Here is a 23548-nt window from a genome sequence, read left to right as displayed (position 1 = left end):
TTCCTTACGGCGTGGTTGAGGTGTCCACCGAGATGCGCCATTTTTCGCTCACGGCCAAAGACGCCGACGACACCGGCTTATCTGCGACACGAGCTCCTTAAAGTTCTCGCGTTAAAACGCGATGCCCGCTTTAGCATTTCTCTCGTTCTGGCGTCGTGAAGGATGCGCACATCCAAACGCCATGGTCTGCGAGGAGACTGCAACCGCCGGAACCCCAAGTGACAGAAGAAAGGGGCGATGGTCTGACATGTGTACCGGCGAGGATGGCAGCGTCATTACGTTATAGCAGCACACACTGTTCTCGAAAGGCCCGTCAGTACATAAGCCCTGTCTAACCTGCTCGACGATAACCCGCGACGCCAAGTCCACACAAAGACGCCGCCAAACAGGAGCTCATAAGCGTCTGTGAGCATAAACTGGTTGACTAGGCGGCGCAACTCGCGCGCATTGAAGCCTGGCCTACCCCTACCAGGGCCCTGCACATCAGCGACTGTATCGAGCAGGCAGTTGAAATCGTCCAACATTACAATGTTACGTCCTCCAAGAAAATACATATCTAGATCTTTAAAGAATGAGTTTACCAATTTAGAATGCGCAGGTGCATAGATGCAAAGAATTCTCAGGCGAAGTGCGTTAAACGTGCAGTCGAACGCCAGCACGCATCCAAGCGCATCGTAGATAACATGATGGTCTCGCAGGAGGATGCGGTTCAAAACAAGACCGCCAACGCGGCTAGAACGCGTGCTGGCGTACGAGAAGAAAGCATCGAAGCCAAACATACAATGCGAAGGATGTCGGCGTTCACTGTGTTCGTTGGCGTTGGCGTTGACAATGTTCTAGACGGCGATGGCTTTGAGAAAAGGAAGGGAGCATAACTGGCTCCCTGGATATGCGGACGCCTCATTCGTACTTTGATACATGTGGCGGTGGTGACAGATGTGGCCTGAATGCATTAGCGCTGACAGCGTTGTGGCTGACATGCGGCACTGCAGCAATAGCTAGGTCGCTGCGTTCATTTGGTGATCAATCTCTCGCGATAAACCATTCACTGCATGCCACCTCCCAGGGTGGCAGGGAGGGCGCGCTGCCTATCCAGTGTTCGCAATGCAATCAAAGCAGGCTTTAGCAGTTGGACACCAACGCCACGTACATGAAATCGAGATTGAGGTCTCCACTAACCCACGGAGCCGGTTGTGCGCTTTTTCTTTCGTGAAAATGAACAGCCTTTGAAAGTTGTCAATGCCAATGAACTCTATGAACGCAGTTGGCTCACTTTTTTGTTAGGTTTTTTTGAGGAAAGGAAATAGCACAGTAACCGTCTCACATATGTCGGTGGACACCCGAACCGCGCCGTAAAGGAAGGGATAAAGGAGGAACGGAGAGAAGAAAGGGAAAACTGAAAATTGCAAGTTAGATTTTGAGGAAACCCGCCGCGGTGGCTCGGCTACTGATCCAGAGTTCCCGGGTTCAAACCCGACCGCGGCGGCTGCGTTTTTATGGAGGCAAAAACGCTGAGGCACCCGTGTGCTGTGCGATGTCAGTGCACGTTAAAGATACCCAGGTGGTCGAAATTATTCCAGAGCCCTTCACTACGGCACCCCTCTCTTCCTTTCTTCTTTTACTCCCTCCTTTATCCCTTCCCTTACGGCGCGGTTCAGGTGTCCAACGACATATGAGACAGATACTGCGGCATTTCCTTCCCCAAAAAGCAATTATTATTATTATTATTATTATTATTATTATTATTATTATTATTATTATTATTATTATTATTACTATTATTATTATTAAGAGGAAAGGCGCGGCGCTGCGCATTGGCGGAAGACCTGTGGCTCGGTGCTACTAGTGGCGCATGCGCAGCAGTGACTAGGGAGCGAGAGAGATGAGAAATATCCGCGGCGATGCGCGCGTTTTGACGGCATGTGCCTCCTCGGAGCACCGCCACGGCGAAATAAGTTCGCGGCCAGTAAAGCTTTCGCTTAAAAATTGGTTTCTTGCAGACAGAGGATATCGCAGCCCGATGAACGAACGAATGCGACCACCTCGGCCTGCTTCATAAAAATGCGGAACCCCTGCACGTTAAGAGTGATGATGTTAAGGGTAGTCATTTTGGAAATGAAAAATAAAACGAGGAGTTGTGATGTTTAGGCAATACAAAGCACGCTGCGAACGGCGCCAAACCGCCTCGCTTTTTTTCGTAGGGTCCGACCAGGCACGAGGCCTCCTTGGCCGACCAGCGTAAATGGTTTGGTTTATGGGGGGTTTAACGTCCCAAAGCGACTCAGGCTATGAGAAACGCCGAAGTGAAGGGCTCCGGAAATTTCGACCACCTGTGGTTCTTTAACGTGCACTGACATCGCACAGTAGATGGGCCTCTAGAATTTCGCCTCCATCGAAATTCGACCGCCGCGACCGGGATCGAACCTACGTATTTCGGGTCAGCAGCCGAGCGCCATAACCACTCAGCCACCGCGGCGGCTCCGGCGTAAATGTCCGAGTCCGTAGTCGACGCATGTGGACACTTTAAGCTCGAACTCAGAGCGACCATCTCGATATCCGAAAACAGGGTACTAGAAGAAATGTCTTATTTAAACAAGATAAAAACCCTGCGGCTGCATAAAAAATTATGTTTTGTTTCATGTTCAGTTACAAAAATACTACTGGGTATTTTTATTGTTATATGTGGTGAGATATTGTTCGTAATGAGAAATTACGGAACTTCTTGCGAAACTTGCCAAACGCGGCGGCTGCGTTTTTATGGAGGCAAAACGCTAGGGCGCCCGTGTGCTGTGCGATGTGAGTGGACGTTAAAGATCCCCAGGTGGTCGAAATTATCCCAGAGCCCTCCACTACGGCACCTCTATCTCTCTTCCTTTCTTCTTTCACTCCCTCCTTTATTCATTTCCTAACGGGGCAGTTCAGGCGTCCAACGCTATATGAGACATACTCGCCATTTCCTTTCCACAAAAACCAATTATTATTATTATCGTGCGAAACTTCTGGAAAAAAACCCTGGCATACGATCTGCGTTTTCATTGGTTCAACCTTGTCACGTGCCAGAAGTTTTGTATTTGCCCTTCCCAGCTTTTCACTTGCGGTCACTATTGGCGGCATCGGCGGTTCCGTGAGGGAGGCATCGTTCGTTGTTCTTGAGCGGATCGTTGAAGAATGGTGAGCAATCCGAGTAATCCTTTGTTACGCTTGGTTGTATTTCCTCTGATCTTTTCCTGATCATTGCGCAATGGCTTCGCTGTATTTCTGGCTGTACATTTTTATGCTAAACTGCCTTATTGATCGCATTTTTGTCAATTACTAGGCTGGAGGCAAAGCCGGGAAAGACTCGGGAAAGGCGAAAGCCAAAGCAGTCTCCAGGTCGGCGAGAGCGGGACTGCAGGCAAGTTCATAAAAATTAATATTCCTGTTAAATTGATCGTGGGTGTGTTTCATGGCTTTTATATGTTTGCCCTGAATATTTACGCGTTAGAACTCCTGGAATGAGCTGGTGTTAGGCCTATCTGCGCATAAATATTACCGTCGCGGAAACCACAATTCGAATTGTGTTGCGCGCGCGCGTAGCTATGGCCAGTAGAAGCAAGCAGCACGGATCCGCAACGCGGTATTATGGCGGCAAGTAGTCGTCAGCAGCGTTGCCATTTTCATCCTCCTTGCTGTCTGCGGCCCGCTTTTTTTTTTTTTACTGGCTGCGCTGTTTGAGGGAGCGAGGGAAGGGTTTGCATTGTTGATGTTGACTGTTGGTATTGCGTTGGGGGGAGCCTGACAACAAGCTGTCTGTATGAGAAGGCGAAAAAAATGGGCCATATTGAAGCAGTACGGAGCACTTATGCGTTGGTGCTATGCGCGTTCCGCCGCATGGTATTGCGTTGGCGGGAGCCTGACAACAAGCTGTCTGTATGAGAAGGCGAAAAAAATGGGCCATATTGAAGCAGTATGGAGCACTTATGCGTTGGTGCTATGCGCGTTCCGCCGCATACGCGGGAAACTGCATTCAGACGCTGGCGGCGTCTGTTCTTGATACCCGCTCTTCGTTGCTTGTTACTGCGCCGTTCCTTGCCTCAACCAAATGTTTCTTGCGCTTGCGGGGTTGCATGGTTATGTAATGTGCTAGACTGAAATACGACGCAACATTTTTGTCATTTGCCGCCACCAGTGTTTCTTGTTGCAGTTTCATATTGAATTGTTGTTTAATTTTTAGAATTGAAATCGAATAAAACATTTCTCATGGTTATGCGTTCATTTCAGCATAGACGCTGTCAAGTGCACACAGCTGCCAGCGACTCTTGCTGTTTACAGCGTTTCGCTGCTTTCCGCGATATGTTTGTGTTCACATGGTATGGTTCTCATTGTTTTGGAAAATAAGTTTTTTCATTCTAGTTTAGGCGCATTAATACAACTGGAGTCAGGCAATTGGACCTGCCCTGTAGGTTGAATCCACAAGATATAAAATGTACCATCCAATTTGTGCAAAAATACATAATAGGGTGATTATTTGCACAACTTTATTGGTCAATACATATCCTCAGAATGTACTTTTGTTCACTTGTATAGCCTGCCTATGGGGACCCTCATGTGGTGCTTGCGCATTAAGCAGTTAATTTTGACAGTACATGTGGCACAGATGGTGAATACAATTTATATCTAACTTCTAAGAGCTTATATTATAAAAAGCATATGTACAGCCGCGGTCAAAAATACGCGGCCCACGGCTCCGGCGCAAGGAGCGGCTGCGGGGCCGCACCGCGGCGCTGCTACCTCCGTCGGGCTACGTCGGTCGCTGGCTGCGAGGGTGCACAGAGAGACGACAAAGCTTCGCCCTCACTCTCTCCTGGGAACGCAACACGGCTGATAATTGTCAAGTGCGGCGTTCTGCTGAAGGGGAGTGCGCGCGGTTCGCCGTTGCCGCCTCGATTCCGCTTCGCTCTCGTATGTCCCGCGCGCCCATGCCTGGTGAGCCTTGGTGCAAGGGCATTACGGTGCTCAAGAAATAGCGCAGAACAAGTTATTGTCGCGTCAGGACCCCGGTCTGTGAACTCGGTGAAGGCCTGTTTTGTTTCTGGTGGTGTGTTACTCGTAATTTCGTTGCAGCAGGAACGTGCTTAGATTTTTTCTAGCTTTGAATTAACAATTTTAAAGGAGCGAGCTCCAGCTACTAATTAGAGTTAACCCGACCAAGCACCGGGCGCTGGAGTGCGGCGTACACGAACGCGAGACGCGCGTAAGTATGGAATGCGAACCGAACTCGGACGCGTCGCAGGCAGACGCGCTTAGCCGAACTGCAGAACGCGCGCCTGCCGTAGCCAGTCTGTGCATAGGGAATACGAGATATCCGAGTTGGCGATGAAAGTCACACGCAGCACGCATTGCAGAGCCCTCTTTCGTACGGACCGTCAGCCGCGAAACAGTTGAACGCTGCACTTAACATTCATCAGCCGTGTGGCGTGCTCTGGGAAGAGTGAGGGCGAAGCTTTGTCGTCACTCTGTGGACCCTCGCTGCGAGCGCCCGACGCATGTATGTAGGCTCCCTAGCCCGACGCAGGTAGCAGCGCCGCGGTGCGGCCCCGCAGCCGCTCCTTGCGCCGTAGCCGTGGGCCGCGTATTTTTGACCGCGGCTGTACATGCGTACAGATGATGAATACAATTTATATCTAACTTCTAAGAGCTTATATTATAAAAAGCATATTAGTTGTGTGTGCCGAATGTGCAATCGTAATAACAAGCTTATCAATGTATTGGCTATGGGGCTTTTTTGTGCATACAATCGTATGCATCGCTTACAGATTGACAGGCGTATACAGTAGTCGGCATCCCTGTAATATGGTAGCCAGTAGTCCATTTGAAATTTGTCAGTTTTTGGTTTTCAGTGCATTGTAATGGGTGCAGTAGTAAAGACCAGTTTGATGCAGTGTGTATACCCACTGGGGGTAATTGGGAATGGGAGGAGGCCTGCCAGCCATTTCTATTGGCATCTAGTCATTTTGGCCCGGTGACCCTTGAGTGCGTACATCAGGTGTGAACTCTGAATATGTGCCAGAGAAGTTGGTGGTGGTGGTAGTGGTTTTATTAAAATAATAGTAAAAAGGAAGGAAAAGATTTTTGCTAGCCCCGGCATCTGCTATCGATACTGAAGCACCTGAGCTAGGGCAGCGGAAATAAAGGACAGCAGGCAGAGTGGAGAAATGAAACGAAAGAGGTGAGGGGACAGGAATAGAGGACAGGGGGAGAAGTAATATGTACAAACTATTTACAAAATAAGAAATGTGTCCAGGTTGTGCGCGTGAACCAGAGAAGTTGCTGGCAAACTGCTCGGACCGATGTGATGGAAACAATGGCGGTCGGTAACAGTTTTGGCACATTTTTATTTCACTCGACGTTTTCATTAAAGAGACCCAGAAAGGGGGCCTCAATAAAGCTGCGATATATCTTGGATGTTAAAAGACGACGGTTCATAATTGTCCTCCAGCAAGAATTATTTTAATGCGTTTTGTGGAAGCTGAGTTATATGCAGTAATAATAATAATAATTGGTTTTTTGGGGAAAGGAAATGGCGCAGTATCTGTCTCATATATCGTTGGACACCTGAACCTCGCCGTAAGGGAAGGGATAAAGGAGGGAGTGAAAGAAGAAAGGAAGAAGAGGTGCCGCAGTGGAGGGCTCCGGAATAATTTCGACCACCTGGGGATCTTTAAGGTGCACTGACATCGCACAGCACACGGGCGCCTTAGCGTTTTTCCTCCATAAAAACGCAGCCGCCGCGGTCGGGTTCGAACCCGGGAACTCCGGATCAGTAGTCGAGCGCCCTAACCACTGAGCCACCGCGGCGGGGCTTACATGCAGACGAAGTTTGAATTCCGCGTCTTCGCACCTTTCCCTCTCCTCTCGGACGCCAAAACGGCGGCGCTCCTTCGCCGGCCCCTTCCCTACCTCCGCCGGCTGCGGCGCGCGCGGAGCGGCCGGGGTAGCGCGTGACGTCTGAAAGAGTTTGGCGCTGTGAACCAATGACAACCACCGGTTGCTGACGTCATTTGCAACACGTGACGTCGTCTGCCAGGTTTTCGTGCGAAAGCCCGGCACCACGCGTCGCCGCGAGTTGCAAAAGCGGGAGTTTTTAAAAAATGTATTGTAAATTTCACGCTCGCTTTTGAGGTCTCTTACGCGGCATGGACGCTCGGTGGCCTGCACTCTACATAGTGCAAGCATTTTAAAGCCAAGCTCAAACACCCCTTTCTGTAACCCTTCAAAGCACACCTAGATACTATTGCTTATAGCATGGCACGACCTGCTTACGTGAGGGCCTAGTTGCACCTTCACAATGGCAGTAGTGCAACCCGCGCTGCCATATGCGCATGCGCTCAGATAGCTTCCTGCTGAAGAGGGTTGCGCTATGCTAAAACAGCTTTTAGCATGGTGCATACCGCTTGCTGCACATCAGCCTTAAGGTGCCAGGCGCTGGCCAGCTGTGCATATCCGTGCAGTCAGGACAAATCTGAGTGCGTGCATTAGTGGTACACGCTGTTCCAAGTCTCTACTGCTATTTATTGTGAATTGCTGTTAGCAAAAAGCTTTTTGGCCGGCACGCCATATCTTGACTATCAATCGCGATCAGCATTGTAGTAGAGGTGTAAGATTTCAAGAAAAGTGACTTGTATTTTTTCTTAAATATAAAACGTCCCAAAAAAGAACACATAGCTCCCCTTAAGCACCTTTATTTTGTGACTCTCAAATCTGCAGATAATTAGATTTTTGCACCAAAACAAACGTGCTGCAAAGCCTTTCCAGGGAAATATTGTGACACTGCATGCGGTACAGTCGAGGCATTGCGCCAGTCACTTGTCACTGCTGGCTAGGGAAATGCTTGCTTGTGCACTTTTACTTTTTGCCAAGATGAGGTTTGATTGCACACATAGCCATTGTCAGAATACGCAGCCCAAAGATCTTGCTTCTGAGCCCTACAGCGTGGCTCATTTTACATCCTCAGCGACCCTATTCTCTCAAAGGCAGGAAGAACTTGACCTCCACCCTCCTAAGTTTAGGACTACCAAATGTGCTGCAGAGGCTCTACACAGTTTAGACACGAACCTCTTCGGCTGCTTATTTTTGATAAATGCTGCAGACAGGTTTTTGCTTGTGCTCCATGTAAGCCCGGGGGTATATTCAAGAGGTTGTTCGCTTTGCAACCGGCTCTCTTTCATGGTTCGCTGCGTGTTGTTGCGCTGCGAAGAGAGCTGTTCCAAGGCTAGAGGTTAAACCATGAGCATAACTGGTGGTAGTCAGGTTCGACGCATGACGTCAGCTACAGCAGCGACACCAGCGGCTGTTACACCATCTCGACTTTGACCTTTGGTCAAGCGGGAAAGCGTCTGCCGGCATATCGCATGCGCAGGTCATGAAAGTGGGTTCTGCATAAAACCTACTGATCCGGAGTTCCCGGGTTCGAACCCGACCGCGGCGGCTGCGTTTTTATGGAGGAAAAACGTTAAGGCGCCCGTGTGCTGTGCGATGTCAGTGCACGTTAAAGATCCCCAGGTGGTCGAAATTATTCCGGAGCCCTCCACTACGGCACCTATTCTTCCTTTCTTCTTTCACTCCCTCCTTTATCCCTTTCCTTACGGCGCGGTTCAGGTGCCCAAAGATATATGAGACAGATACTGCGCCATTTCCTTTCCCCAAAACCAATTATTATTATTACTGGTTGAAAAACGCAATCAGACACGGGCACGATTCGGTTCAGCGAGGTGCCAACTGCACCTGCGGTCAGTTTTTGTAACCTAGCCGATAATGCGTATACAGCATCAAAAACAAAGCTGAAAATGCATATGCCATCATCGCTACATGAAAACATGGCATTGGCTGCGCGCGCTTCATTACACTGTTCTGTACAGAAGCAGAGTTCCATCGGCAAGGTTTGTACCCTCCGTAGGTTGCAGGTGCAGGCATGCAAGTGAAGCACCAAGCTTTCAATATTCCAGACCTTTTCAGTCCAGCACGTACTGCGCACATGTAGGTTGCCCTGAAAGCGTCAGGTGCCGGCCAGCTGCGCGCAAATCTGTCGTTCCAGGATCATTCGGAGAATGCTCACGGGCAGCATGCAGTGAGGGTACGCACTAGGATAAAAATCTCTGTTCGACACCACACATCACAGCCAGATAGGTCATAGTCTAGAGTTCGCTCGCAGTGGCCTCACTATAATGAGTGCCCCCCCCCCCCCCATATTGCCTGAAGAGGAGAAAATTACTTCAATGGAACATCACTGGTTATCCCCACTTTCTTATCACACTGAAGTTGCACCCGGTGCAGTGCGAACTTCCGGCACAGCACGTTTACTCGCACAGACCACAATGACCTGACACCTTTAAAGTGTAGGTAACGGTTCAACTTTTGTACCTGCCTAGTCATCCATGAAGCGAAAGGAGCCTTTGCGGGTCTGCCATTCCTTTAAAAAGGACGAACCCATGTCACCTTGCATTGGTTTGACTGTAATGTCACCATGGCAGCTCAGTGCAGTTCGTCTATCTTCTGGGGTCGTGTTCAAGCCAGTCACTTGTAGGAGTGGATAGGGGCACCAGAGCATTGGCAGATATGTGCGCCGGGATGTGCACAATCCTCCACAGCACATGCACCAGTAGGTACATGTTGCACCCTGCAGAGGCAGTCACGTGAGTGCAGCCGGCTCTTTTGATCGTTTGTTAAAAACAGTGAAAAAGGGAAAGAAAAGGTGTTCCCGGAGGAAATAAAAGGAATAGGGCCTGTGTCTCCAAGATCGGTTACCCTGTGAGTAGTATTAGCGGTATAGATTGCTTGGGGGACCTGACGCCATGAGTGTTATGATGAATTGCACATGGCTTCGGTAGTGCAGGCCAGAACAGGTTTCGGTAAGTGGATCTAGAAATGAGCGCCTTCTCTCAATGCTCCTGGTTCGTCAGCATGGTGGCTGCTGCAACTTTGGTGAAAGGCTCTGATGAATTTGGCACCCAGTGAGGGCATGCAATCAGCAGATGGAAGCTGCTGTAGGTTGTCAACGTTTTGGCCAGTATTACCAGACCCTTGTGAACGCCAGTCTGGGAGCGTCCATACATCCATTAATCCTTGAGGCGGGGCTGGAAGCCATGACCAGACTTAATGAGAGCACGCTTTGTCTGTTTCATATTTGACTCCATGGTGGCGAGTGCTGTGAAAGAATGCCACTACAGTGTTTGTACTGCACAGGCCACACAGTAGATTACCCACTTGCCTTCTGGTAGTGACCAATAAAACTGCTTTAACTAGACAATAGAAATGTCTCTAGTCTTGCTCCACGTTAAGTGAATATGTTTTGTTAAGTGGCACCGGACAATATATCTCGATCTGAAGAAACGTGGCTTGGCTTGAGAGAGTTCTGAATCCATCTAGTCCGTTTGTTGCGCTGTGCTTGTGCGAGTAAGTCTAAGCCACTCTTTCAGTTTGCGCTACCACGGTGGCTCAGTGGTTATGTCATTCGGCTGCTGGCCCGAAAGACGCGGGTTCTTTCCCGGCTGCGGTGTTCAAATTTTAATCGAGGTGAAATTCTAGAGGCCAGTGTACTGTGCGATGTCAGTGCACGTTAAATAACTCCAGGTGGTCGAAATTTCCGGAGCCCTCCACTACGGCGTCCTTCATAGCCTGAGTCGCTTTGGACATTGAACCCCATAAACCAAACTAAATCATCTACACCTTCACTGCTGTCTGATGTTACTAGTAGTTACTGGTAGCACTCGCTTCTGTCCTCTGTAGTAATCATTAGAGATTCAGGACTCCACTTGAATGTAGAGGATTCACAAGGCACTAATTCTGTTAAGCTTCGTGTTTATTTGTGTCCTTCATTGTCTTTGAGTAGAACCCGTTCTTAGGCAAGTTGGTTCCTAGCTTGAGTAGATGAAGCGCACAAAAACACAGCACACAGGAAAGGATGACACGAGACAGGCGCTACTTGCAACTGTTTATTGAAGTCAAGAATGGCTTATTTCTAGCCAAGAAGAAGGCGTGGAGGAAAGGGGACAAAAACAATATAACAAACAACAGGTAAATGACTAGTTCGAGAGGAAGGATACTACAGAGGGGCAACAAAAGTGATTCAAATCATTCTAAATTTATTTTAAAATATACTTTCATTCTTATGAATGACCAGCGATGGGGTGCTGACTCAGAAACTCCCGCTTTTTTTTTTAATGCGGTGGGCTTCTAGCAGTTCACGGGCAGTCTTATCTTTACTCCTACACAAAATCTGAGTTTCTTGGAGCTTCGCTTCACAAATTTTTTGCTCTTCTTTGCCGCAGTCCTTGCAGTGATGCGACAAATGTGATCCGGTGCCGGTTCTTAGCGAGCGTTTATGCTCCGTTAGGCGTTCATTAATACATCGGCCTGTCTGGCCGATGTACACCTTTCCACAAGTCAGCGGGATGCTACAGACTACCCCCATGGCACATTTCAGAAAAGGGTTTGCATACTTAGTTTCACATTCTGCTGACTTTGAATTATTATTTCCAATCTTCCGACACAGCGATGCAAGTTTTCTGGGTGCAGAGAAGACCACCGGGACTTTGTATTTTACAGCAACATGCTTAAGATTATGGGCCACTTTGTGGGAGTATGGAATGGCCACCGGTTTGATTTTCTTTTCAGATACTTCACCATACTCGCTCTTTCTTTCCTTCTTTTTTACTTTTTGCAGCAGTGCTTCCGTCACAGAGCTAATCACCAGGGAAGGAAAGCCTGCCTGTTTAAGCTTTTTTATCTGTGCGTCAAAGCTTTCCTGTACATTATGACAGCACGATTTCTTTAGAGCTGAATCAAGGCACATGATGGCAATGGCACGTTTCACAGTTTTCCAGTGCGTCGAATCGTACGGCAACAATTCTTTGCGGGCACGAGGACAATACATCCAGCAAACACCTTCGTCAGTAATGGTTATGTCAATATCTAAAAACTGCAGTTTGTTTCCTTTCGCTAGTTCATATGTAAAATCCAAACCCTTAGCATGTTGTTTAAAATCCGATAAAATATCCTGCACAGTCTGCGAGTAAGTCAAGGGCGATTGTTTAGTCAATATAATGAAAAAATTCGTCAACGTACCTAAAGGTCTTCAGAACTTTGCCTGCGTCAAATGCCCCCGATAGGGTTCTGTCAACGCCCGCGAGAAAGGTTGCACAGTACTGCAGCGACGCATTAACCAATACATATACCACGTTTTTGCACATACATTTGACTGTGAAAGGAAACGCTTGTCGAAGATAAATAAAACTCTAAGAGGGCTAGAAAGTTATCTACAGATATACCGGCAGTATTTTGGAAAGAAATCATGCCGTTCGTTTCTAAGCAGGCTAAGACAGATGCCACCAACTCTGCATGCGGTATATAGTAAAAGATATCAACCACATCTACAGAAAAAAATACAACCTAGTGAGTTGTTCTCCCTCAGAAATTCAATGACTGCAAGACTGCTTTTGACGCCAAACGGATCTTCCACAACCAGGTTATTGAGCAGTTTTAGAAGGTAGCGGCTAACTTGATTTTGCCAGGCACCTCTTTCGCTCACTATACACCTGAAAGGTACACCTTCCTTGTGTGTCTTCGCGGTGAAGAACATATCCAAACTATTGCGCTTGCTGTCCTGAATACCTTTGCGAGCTTCTTCAAACCGAGTTGTTCACATAAGGAAATTTCCCGACTCTTTACCTTTCCGAGTTTTAGTGGTCTTGAAATTCGTCTGGATAGCCTGGGCTGCTTTTTCGTTGAACATGGGTGACGGCAAGACGACGAAGCCTCCTTATTTGTCGGCCTGCGTGAGTCATAGGTCACTGTCCTTGAAAAAACCTACGACATGTTTCATTGGAGATCGTTGAAGAGGATCTGAAGTACAGCCAAGGGTCCGAAGTACAGCCTTGAGCCGAGGATCCCGGAACATGAGCTTCTCTCCCTGAATCGACGGATTTCCAACAAAGCCGATGTGGAGGACAAAGAAAGGTGCTTGCTCGACGGTGTTGACAGCCTCATCAGGACGGTGCCTACTAAGGGGCCTCTCCAACGATCTCCAATGAAACATGTCGTAGATTTTTTCAAGGACAGTGACCTACGACTCACGCAGGCCGACAAAGAAGGAGGCTTCGTCGTCTTGCCGTCACCCATGTTCAACGAAAAAGAAGCCCAGGCTATCCAGAACAACTTTTTTTTTTCAATCAATCAATCAATAATTTTATTTCTTCCTCACAAAAAGATTAGCGGAGGACGAGGAGGGCTCGAAGAAAAAGTGGAAGTTTCCACTTGACGAGCTTCGGGCCCCAGAAACAGAAACTCGGAAAGGTAAAGAGTCGGGAAATTTCCTTATGTGAACAACTCGGTTTGAAGAAGCTCGCAAAAGGTATTCAGGACAGCAAGCGCAATAGTTTGGATATGTTCTTCACCGCGAAGACACACAAGGAAGGTGTACCTTTCAGGTGTATAGTGAGCGAAAGAGGTGCCTGGCAAAATCAAGTTAGCGGCTACCTTCTAAAACTGCTCAATAACCTGGTTGTGGAAGATCCGTTTGGCGTCAAAAGCAGTCTTGCAGTCATTGAATTTCTGCGGGAGAACAACTCACTAGGTTGTATTTTTTCTGTAGATGTGGTTGATCTCTTTTACTCTATACCGCATGCAGATTTGGTGGCATCTGTCTTAGCCTGCTTAGAAACGAACGGCATGATTTCTTTCCAAAATACTGCCGGTATATCTGTAGATAACTCTCTAGCCCTCTTAGAGTTTTATTTATCTTCGACAAGCGTTTCCTTTCCACAGTCAAATGTATGTGCAAAAACGTGGTATATGTATTGGTTCATGCGTCGCTGCAGTACTGTGCAACCTCTTTCTCGCGGGCATTGACAGAACCCTATCGGAAGCATTTGACGCAGGCAAAGTTCTGAAGACCTTTAGGTACGTTGACGATTTTTTTCATTATATTGACTAAACAATCGCCCTTAACTTACTCGCAGACTGTGCAGGATATTTTATCGGATTTTAAACAACATGCTAAGGGTTTGGATTTTACATATGAACTAGCGAAAGGAAACTAACTGCAGTTTTTAGATATTGACATAACCATTACTGACGAAGGTGTTTGCTGGATGTATCGTCCTCGTGCCCGCAAAGAATTGTTGCCGTACGATTCGACGCACTGGAAAACTGCGAAACGTGCCATTGCCATCATGTGCCTTGATTCAGCTCTAAAGAAATCGTGCTGTCATAATGTACAGGAAAGATTTGACGCACAGATAAAAAAGCTTAAACAGGCAGGCTTTCCTTCCCTGGTGATTAGCTCTGTGACGGAAGCACTGCTGCAAAAAGTAAAAAAGAAGGAAAGAAAGAGCGAGTATGGTGAAGTATCTGAAAAGAAAATCAAACCGGTGGCCATTCCATACTCCCACAAAGTGGCCCATAATCTTCCGGCACCGGATCACATTTGTCGCATCACTGCAAGGACTGCGGCAAAGAAGAGCAAAAAATTTGTGAAGCGAAGCTCCAAGAAACTCAGATTTTATGTAGGAGTAAAGATAAGACTGCCCGTGAACTGCTAGAAGCCCACCGCATTAAAAAAAAAACGGGAGTTTCTGTGTCAGCACCCCATCGCTGGTCATTCATAAGAATGAAAGTATATTTTCAGATAAATTTAGAATGATTTGAATCACTTTTGTTGCCCCTCTGTAGTATCCTTCCTCTCGAACTAGTCATTTACCTGTTGTTTGTTATATTGTTTTTGTCCCCTTTCCTCCACGTCTTCTTCTTGGCTAGAAATAAGCCATTCTTGACTTCAATAAACAGTTGCAAGTAGCGCCTGTCTCGTGTCATCCTTTCCTGTGTGCTGTGTTTTTGTGCGCTTCATCTACTCAAGCAAAAATCATTGTGTCTGACTTGGTTGTTGCACTTGTGGTTTGTTTTTCATGGTTAATTTTTATTTAACGTCTCTCTGCGGTAAGTAATGCACATACTAGTATGGTGCACGCAGTCATCTTGGATTTGTTTGCATGTCATGTCGTTTCATGTTCATGATTAAGCACTGTGTGCAAGTTCATGCTGTAATCATGTAAACTTGTTCCAGGTATGCCTGTAATAGTATTCTTTTTGGAGTGCAGTTCCCTGTCGGCCGTATCCATCGGTATTTGAAGAACCGTATTACCGGTCATCGTCGTGTGGGGGCCACTGCAGCTGTTTACAGTGCAGCGATCCTGGAGTACCTGACGGCTGAGGTGTGTAAGGTGTTCTGTGGTGATTTGGCTTTTGCCCAATATTTTTAATATCTACACTTTTTTGTTGTTCGATCATCAGTGTACTTCCAAATGTTGAAAAGTCTTTACACTAAAGGGAGGCTCGAAGTGACAAAGCAGGGACAAGAAAATGGCACAGGACTAGCGCTCTTGGAAATTTTGGCTATTTGCTAAGGCATGGTTCTGAAGGTAGGTGCTCGACAAAACAAGGACAGAGGGACACAGCCTCCCTTCAGAACCATGCCTTAGCAAAAAGGATAAATTTTCATTAGCGCTTGTCCTGTGTCCTTCTCTTGTCCTTGCTTTGTCGCATCGAGCCTCCATTTAGTGTAAAGACTGCAACATTTGATGTTCTGTCCATGGTGTAATGCCACGCAGCATTGGAAATCTGTCATTGATTTGCGCGACCGTTCAGTCGCTGCTTTGTACAAGTTTGCCTTCGTTGTGAATGAAAGATCTTCACGGAAACCTCTTCAGAACCATGCCTTACCAACTAGCTCATCCTTCCACTTTGCTAAAGTTCTTTACTAATCTTAGCATGGCTTATCGTACTTCTGTACCCTGTAGGCTTTCAAAAGTCCTGGCCATCAGTGAATTAGTTCTATGGCTAGAAAAGTGCTAGTCGGAAGCTTTGCATGGAGCCTATTGTTCACTTGTCGTGGTTAGTGAAGCTTTTCTTTTGTCTGTCTTGCTTTTAGGTTTTGGAATTGGCTGGCAATGTCAGCAAGGATACGAAGATGAAGAGTATCACTCCTCGCCATCTCCAGCTGGCCATCGGTAGTGATGAAGAACTTGATTCTTTTATCAAGGCAACCATTGCAGGTGGTGGTGTGATCCCTCACATCCACAAGGCTCTGATTGGAAAGAAGGGGTCCCAGAAGAAGCCTTAACCCTATACATCATTAAGCCAGTTCTCATACCTACAAGGCTGCTTTTTTTAACCTCCAGTGGCCACATTTGTTCACATATTCAGCTCATTTTTTTTGACTACATCCTCACATATCGTGCAGTTTGATCTGTTCATGGTGTAATGTCACGTAGCATTGGAAATATGTCATTATTTGCACGACCCTCCAGTCACTGCGTTGTGGAAGTTTGCCTTCGTTGTGAATAAAAGTTCTTCAAGGAAACCTCTTGTAGGCTTGTGTGCTTGCTTTAAAGGGGCCACGGACCGTACGAGTTGTATGGAAGATGAGTGTGGTATGTGGGCAGGGTGTGCCTGTCAATACCTGGGCCATGTTAAGTAACACACTATCAGGGCACTTCCTTTGTGGCAACATTATCATTTTTGCACAAAGACCACACCATGCAGAGGCTTGTCTTTGCGCTTGCACTGAAAACCTCACAAAAAATTTGGCAGCAGCGGTGTTAGCGAAAAATGCCCAAAGAAGCAACCTAGGAGGTGGCTAGGCCAGGTAGGTCACGCGACTTTGATGTCATCAGAACCTGCCCACTGAATTGCGAGCGAACTGCTGTCTGTTGCAGGTGGCAGTTAATGATAGCAAGAGGTTGCTGGGAATAGCAACCTGGATTACACAAATCGTTGATGCCTTAGGAAGCATAAGAGGGTTCTCACTTAGCTTCCACCTTCGCCGTTCGATGACGTACCACGTCACACCAGCGCTAATACAGGACGCACTACGTCTGCCTTTTATTGACAAGGGTGGCGCTGGTTAACACTCTCAAGGTTAGGTCATACGTAAATTTCTTAAATACCTCCGAAAGCAACAATATTGAATAGCCGTAGCCGTAGCTCATTTGGTAGAGCACTGGACGCGTATTTCGGGGGTCGTGGGTTCGGTTCCTACCGGCGGCATGTGGTTGTTTTTTCTTCTGCTTTTCTGATCAATTATCTTTAAGCGATAAAATATTCTCTAATAATCTCCATTAGACAACACCACAAACAATAATAACAAAAAACCTGTGCTCTGTGGCTATTGGCTTCATATATATATATATATATATATATATATATATATATATATATATATATATATATATATATATATATATATATATATATATATATATTGTCCTTGTCCATCATGGCAGGCAGCCGCCATCGCTGGGCAGTGACGCATCGCTTAACCGCTACCATCGCTTAACCGCTTAACAGCTAAACGATTTTATTATGAAAACCACTCATCCAGACATACTAACAATTCCAAACGAAAATGGCAGCTGCTTGACGAATTTTTGAACATTCGTAAGTCTCCTAATGTTGTTCATTCTATTTTTCACGGTGGTGTTATTTCATCTGATCCCGAGGAAACGGCGAATACATTTAGCAACTATTTTTTAAATTCATCTAATTATCCTTTCTCTTCGTTGTGCGCATCTTCTCTTGAGCGCTGCCCTCATTCATGCTTTCTTACCCCCACGTATCCAGATGAAGTTCTATCCGTAATTGCTAATTTAAAGACCACCGGCCCCGGCGTTGACAATATCCATGGAAAGCATCATTGCTTGCACCAGTCCTCAGCCACATCTGCAATCTCGTTTTTAAATGGGGCAGTTATCGCAAGCAGCTCAAGATAGCGAAAATAATACCGGTGTTGAAAAAAAGTGACCCAGCTCTGCCAAATAATAATCGACCAATTGCAATTCTTCCCTTTTTGCACAAAATTTTAGAAAAATTAATTGAAATAAGGTTGTCAAGTTATATTGAAAAATTTAAAACATTGACAGATAGTCAACACGGCTTTCGGTGCGGACTATTTACAGATACTGCGATAGCGTCTCTCATAGATAACGTTAGACTGGCTATTGATAAAGGAATGTTCTCAGGAGCAGTATACATAGATTTTAGTAAATCATTTTATTCCATCGATCACTCCATCTTGTTTCACGAACTAGAGTCATACGGTATCACTGGACCTCGCCTAATGATGTTCAAGAGCTTTCCCTGTGACCGAGAGCACATAGTCTCTATTAATGACCACGCATCTAACATAACTTTAATTAACAAGGGTGTTCCACAAGGTTTCTATTCTAGTCACTGAATTGTTTTTACTCTACACTAATGATTTACCGTCCTGTTTAAAACATTGCAATAGTATACTATACGCAGATGACTCTACCATGATGTCATCGCACAAGGCAATTAATCAGCTCGTACATAACCTACAATATGACCTTGATTCTCTTGAGCGCTGGTGCCACATTAATCGCCTTCTGTGAACGTCACTAAAACTTGTTTTCAGATTTTTCATCCCCCTCAGAAGCCATTACCCATTACACAACTACCATACCTATATTCTGCTGATATTTCGCCGCAAGATCGAGTTTCTTTTCTCAGTGTTATCACTTACCCTCATTTAAATTTCCATCATCATGTAGCTGAAACGTGCAAGAAAATTTCATATCGGTTACGCGCACTAATTAAAGCCCGAAGCCATTTCCCAATCAAAACATTATTATCCCTTTACTACGCATTCATCCACAGGCACTTAAACTACGGTATCTCATCTTGGGGTAACGCCTATCATATTCATCTCTGGCCTTTAATAAATCTGCAAAAGCAAGCCATGCGCATCATAACGTATACCCCTCGAATGTCACCCTCACGCATTTTGTTCATAGAGTTAAACGTTCTACCTATCTCGGCCCTTTATTTGGACAACATTGGTATCCTATTCTTTAAGTTTCTTCATCATCAGTTCTCGCTAAGCATATTTCTGCCGACACTACCATAAGCAACATCGTCACGCGTTTTGCGCTGCGTAATAACTTTTTACTACCCAAGGTCAGAACTAACTACGGGAAACAATGCCTTCATTTTTCATCCATATCATTTTGGAATTCTTTGAACTTAGGCATAAAACAAACTGATACGCTTTCTTTGTTCAAGGTCAAATTAAAGCTTTTCCTTCTTAATGTGTGATATTTTTCCTCTTTTTGTTATTGATCCTATGTATCGCGGCACATGTGAGTGTTTCATTGTACATTCTCCTGCATCATATTGTTTGTATTTAAATATTTCGGCACACATATTAGACTATGTATCTATCGATCTATTCATTCTCTGCGTCGCTAATTAATGTGTTGTGTATTTTCTATTTTGTTGCTTATTGAAATTTATTGTCATGGGAGGTCCCACCCGCGGTCTTGTACCATGGGACCTCTCGATTATACTCTTGTAACATTGTTTGAATTCATTAATAAACTTTCAACTTCAACTTCAACAACCGCTGCAGCACTGCACCAGGAGGGGTACGGGGACACCCAGGGATCTATGAATGCAAAGTAGCGAATGTACAGTTCCGCATATAAGGGCATTACCCCATTATCGCTATTCGAACAACTTTCATCCGTGGACAATGGATACAAACACCGGAACCGAAGTGAAAAACCGAAGTGCCAGCGCACCTAATTCGTATTTGGCCTAACTGCGAAAATCAACAGTCAATTTTTTCGCCAGTTGTTCGAGCTTTGCTTGAGCACGCCAGAATCCCATATATGAACAGCATTATTCTGTTGTGCCTGCCCTGCTGTCGAAAATTTGAGCGTGTTCATGTCCTAAACTTATCAAAATCCCTCTCGATTGCGCGTTTACCTAATGTTCACCGGACTTGTTCTCAATGGCGATGCTCCGAAATTCCCCCCTCCACTATACAATGCTGCTATAGGTTCCCTTAAAACCAGCAATAAGACATGTCTCTTCGCCATTCACTCAAATGCACCTCAGCGAAATAAGGAAGTGACTTGCTAATTAGCAGATATACCTTGTTTCCTGAGCATACTGCTGGTTCGAAGCGCGTTGACTCGGCGCACGTGCCAGCCTGACAGCTCCGTTGTGTGATGCTGAGAATCACAGTCGTGGTTAAAGTGTTTCAGCCCACATGGTTTCTTTTTCAGCCGTTTAATGGACACTGGCACCCTTGAAAGTCAAAAAGTTTTGAAAGATCAAGACGAATGCTCTCCTTATATTGCAGATATTAAGTTCTTCATGTAGCAGCGATGGCGTAGAGGTAGAACATCCGCCTCGCGTGCAAGAGGACCGGGGTTCAAATCCTGGTGCCGCGCAATTCTCCACCGGGTTTCAAAAAAAAAAAAAATCCGCGTGTCGATGCAATTGCATAACCAGGCCTGGAGTGCGGCCTGATCTCGGTGACCAGAACCGACAACGCACTCTCACACCAGAGCAGGATTTGGCCAGCCTGGTTTAGTACTTGGCCACAACCTTCTATGATCAAACCAATTAACCCTCGGCCCTCAGTCCCCAGCGGCTGCGGAGCAACTGACCACGGCGGCGGTCAGACCTGTGACGCAGCGGAGGGTGCTAAGAATCTCTGGCTCCGGACAGGCCGCCATTGGAATCTGAACCTGGCAACGTTTAACGCTAGAACTTCAGCTAGTGAGGCTAGTCTAGCAGTGCTGTTCAAGGAACTAGCGGGAATTAAATGGGATGTGATAGGGCTTAGCGAAGTTAGGAGGACAGGTGAGGCGTATACAGTACTCAATGACGGACACATACTGTGCTATCGCGGATTAGAGGATAGACGAGAACTAGGTGTGGGACTCCTCATTAATAAGGATATAGCTGGCAACGTAGAGGAGTTCTACAATATTAACGAGAGGGTAGCAGCTATAGCAATTAGGCTGAATAGGAGGTACAAGCTGAAAGTGGTGCAGGCCTACGCGCCCACATCCAGCCATGATGACCAGACCGTTGAAAGTTTCTATGAGGACGTAGAATCGGCAATGAATAAAGTAAAATCACACTACACTGGACTGATGGGCGACTTCAATGCGAAGGTGGGCAAGAAGCAGGCTGACGACCACGCGGTAGGTGACTATGGGATAGGCTCTAGAAATAGCAGGGGAGAGTTATTGGTCAAATTCGCGGATAGAAATAATTTACGGATCATGAATACCTTCTTCCGCAAACGAGAAAACAGGAAGTGGACCTGGAAGAGCCCCAATGGTGAAACTAAAAATGAAATCGACTTCATACTATGCGCTAAACCTGGCATCATTCAGGATGTGGCCGTCCTCGGAAAGGTGCGTTGTAGCGACCACAGAATGGTAAGGTCTAGAATTAGCTTAGACTTGAAGAAGGAACGGAAGAAGCTAGTGAAGAAGAAGACCATTAATGAGTTAGCCGTAAGAGGGAAAGCACAGGAGTTTAGGATAGCGCTGCAAAACAGATATTCGGCTTTAGCTGAGGAAGACGATCTTGATGTTTATTCAATGCACGATAATCTGACATCAATAATTACGGAGTGCGCAGTAGAAGTAGGCGGTAGGACAGTTCGAAAGGATACCGGGAAGCTATCTCATGTGACGAAAGATCTGATAAAGAAGCGCCAAAGCATGAGGGCGTCTAACCCTACCGATAGAATAGAACTAACGGAGCTATCAAAGTTAATAAATAAGCGCAAGGTAGCCGACATAAGGAAGTTTAATATGGAGAGAATCGAGCATGCTCTAAAGAACAGAGGTAGCCTAAAAGCAGTGAAGACGAAACTAGGCGTAGGTAAAAACCAGATGTATGCATTAAGAGACAAGCAGGGCAATGTCATTAGCAATATGGATAAGATAGTTAACGTAGCCGAAGAGTTCTACACAGACCTGTGCAGTAGCCAATGTAATCAGAGCGTTAATGAGAAAGACAGCAGTGCACAGCAATGCGTCATCCCGCCAGTAACGAAAGATGAAGTAAAGAAAGCCTTAGAAGCAATGAAAAGGGGAGAAACAGCTGGGGAGGATCAGGTAACAGCAGATCTGTTGAAAGATGGAGGGGACATCGTGCTAGAAAAACTAGCCACCCTGTATACGCAATGCCTTATGACCTCGACTGTACCAGAAGCTTGGAAGAATGCAAAAATTATCTTAATTCTTAAGAAGGGAGACGCCAAGGACTTGGAAAAATTACAGGCCGATCAGCTTACTATCCGTTGCCTACAAAGTATTTACTAAGGTAATCGCCAATAGAGTAAGGGCAACGTTAGACTTTAATCAACCAAATGATCAGGCAGGCTTTCGTAAAGGATATTCCACAATAGATCATATTCACACTATCAATCAGGTGATAGAGAAATGCGCCAAATATAACCAACCTCTATATATAGCTTTCATTGATTACGAGAAAGCATTCGACTCAGTGGAAACCTCAGCAGTCATATAGGCATTGCGTAACCAGGGGGTAGAAGAGCCTTATGTCAAAATACTGGAAGATATATATAGCAACAGCACAGCTACTATAGTCCTCCATAAAGTCAGCAATAAAATTCCAATAAGGAAGGGCGTCAGGCAAGGAGACACGATCTCGCCAATGCTGTTCACCGCATGTTTACAGGAGGTATTTCGAGGCCTGAAATGGGAACAGTTGGGAATAAGAATAAATGGAGAATATCTAAATAATCTGCAATTCCCTGATGACATTGCCTTGCTGAGTAACTCAGGAGGTGAACTGCAAATCATGATCAATGAGTTAGACAGGCAGATCAGATCGGTGGGTCTAAAAATTAACATGCAGAAAACCAAGGTAATGTTCAACAGCCTAGCAAGGGAACAACAGTTCACAATTGGCAGCGAGAGCCTAGAAGTTGTGATGGAATACGTCTACTTAGGGCAGGTAGTGACAGATGATCCGGATCATGAGAGGGAGATAACTAGAAGGATAAGAATGGGGTGGAGCGCATATGGCAAATTCTCGCAGATCATGAGTGGCAGTTTACCAATTTCCCTCAAGAGGAAAGTGTACAACAGCTTAATCTTACCGGTACTCACCTACGGGGCAGAAACGTGGAGGCTAACGAAAAGAGTTCAGCTTAAGTTAAGGACAACGCAGCGAGCCATGGTAAGAAAGATGATAGGTGTAACGTTAAGAGACCGGAAGCGGGCAGAGTGGGTGAGGGAACAAACACGGGTTAATGACATCCTAGTCGAAATCAACAGGAAGAAATGGGCTTGGGCAGGGCATGTAATGCGAAGGCAAGATAACCGCTGGTCCTTAAGGGTAACGGAGTGGATTCCAAGAGAAAGTAAGCGTAGCAGGGGGCGGCAGAAGGTTAGGTGGGTGGATGAGATTAAGAAGTTTGCAGGCAAAGGGTGGATGCAGCTGGCAAAGGATAGGGTTAATTGGAGAGACATGGGAGAGGCCTTTGCCCTGCAGTGGGTGAAGTAAGGCTGATGATGATGATGATGATGATGATGATGATGATGATGATGATTAAGTTCTTCAGATGAGCATCAGTGTCATGTACACGGCTTATAAGCAAACAAAATGGCCCGAAAAACTTGGATCCAGGCTGTGCATTTTGTGTCTTGAATATATATAT

General features: G+C 46.1%; 2 protein-coding genes across 2 annotated transcripts in view; one reads left to right on the top strand and one right to left on the bottom strand.

The window, feature by feature from the left end:
• Mtp (microsomal triacylglycerol transfer protein) overlaps positions 1-23548 on the bottom strand; it is a 69088-nt gene that overhangs the window by 31775 nt on the left and 13765 nt on the right. The window lies entirely within an intron of this gene.
• On the top strand, positions 3042-16393 carry LOC144114462 (histone H2A.V-like). Its single transcript, XM_077648208.1, has 4 exons — positions 3042-3171; positions 3317-3394; positions 15132-15245; positions 15962-16393. Exons 1-4 carry the CDS (start codon positions 3169-3171, stop codon positions 16151-16153), a joined length of 387 nt encoding a protein of 128 aa, XP_077504334.1. The 5' UTR covers positions 3042-3168; the 3' UTR covers positions 16154-16393.

This window comes from Amblyomma americanum, chromosome 1, assembly GCF_052857255.1.
Source record: "Amblyomma americanum isolate KBUSLIRL-KWMA chromosome 1, ASM5285725v1, whole genome shotgun sequence".
In the NCBI taxonomy this organism is placed as follows: domain Eukaryota; kingdom Metazoa; phylum Arthropoda; class Arachnida; order Ixodida; family Ixodidae; genus Amblyomma; species Amblyomma americanum.
Note: the sequence above shows the minus strand (reverse complement) of the source record. Positions and strands in the feature narration are given on the sequence as shown.

What these genes read in the sequence shown, in the direction of transcription:
- LOC144114462 (XM_077648208.1), top strand. An exon ending in CGGCGAGAGCGGGACTGCAG is followed by an intron (nt 3,395 to 15,131) that starts GCAAGTTCATAA and finishes TTTGGAGTGCAG; the next exon opens with TTCCCTGTCGGCCGTATCCA. An exon ending in TGGAGTACCTGACGGCTGAG is followed by an intron (nt 15,246 to 15,961) that starts GTGTGTAAGGTG and finishes TCTTGCTTTTAG; the next exon opens with GTTTTGGAATTGGCTGGCAA.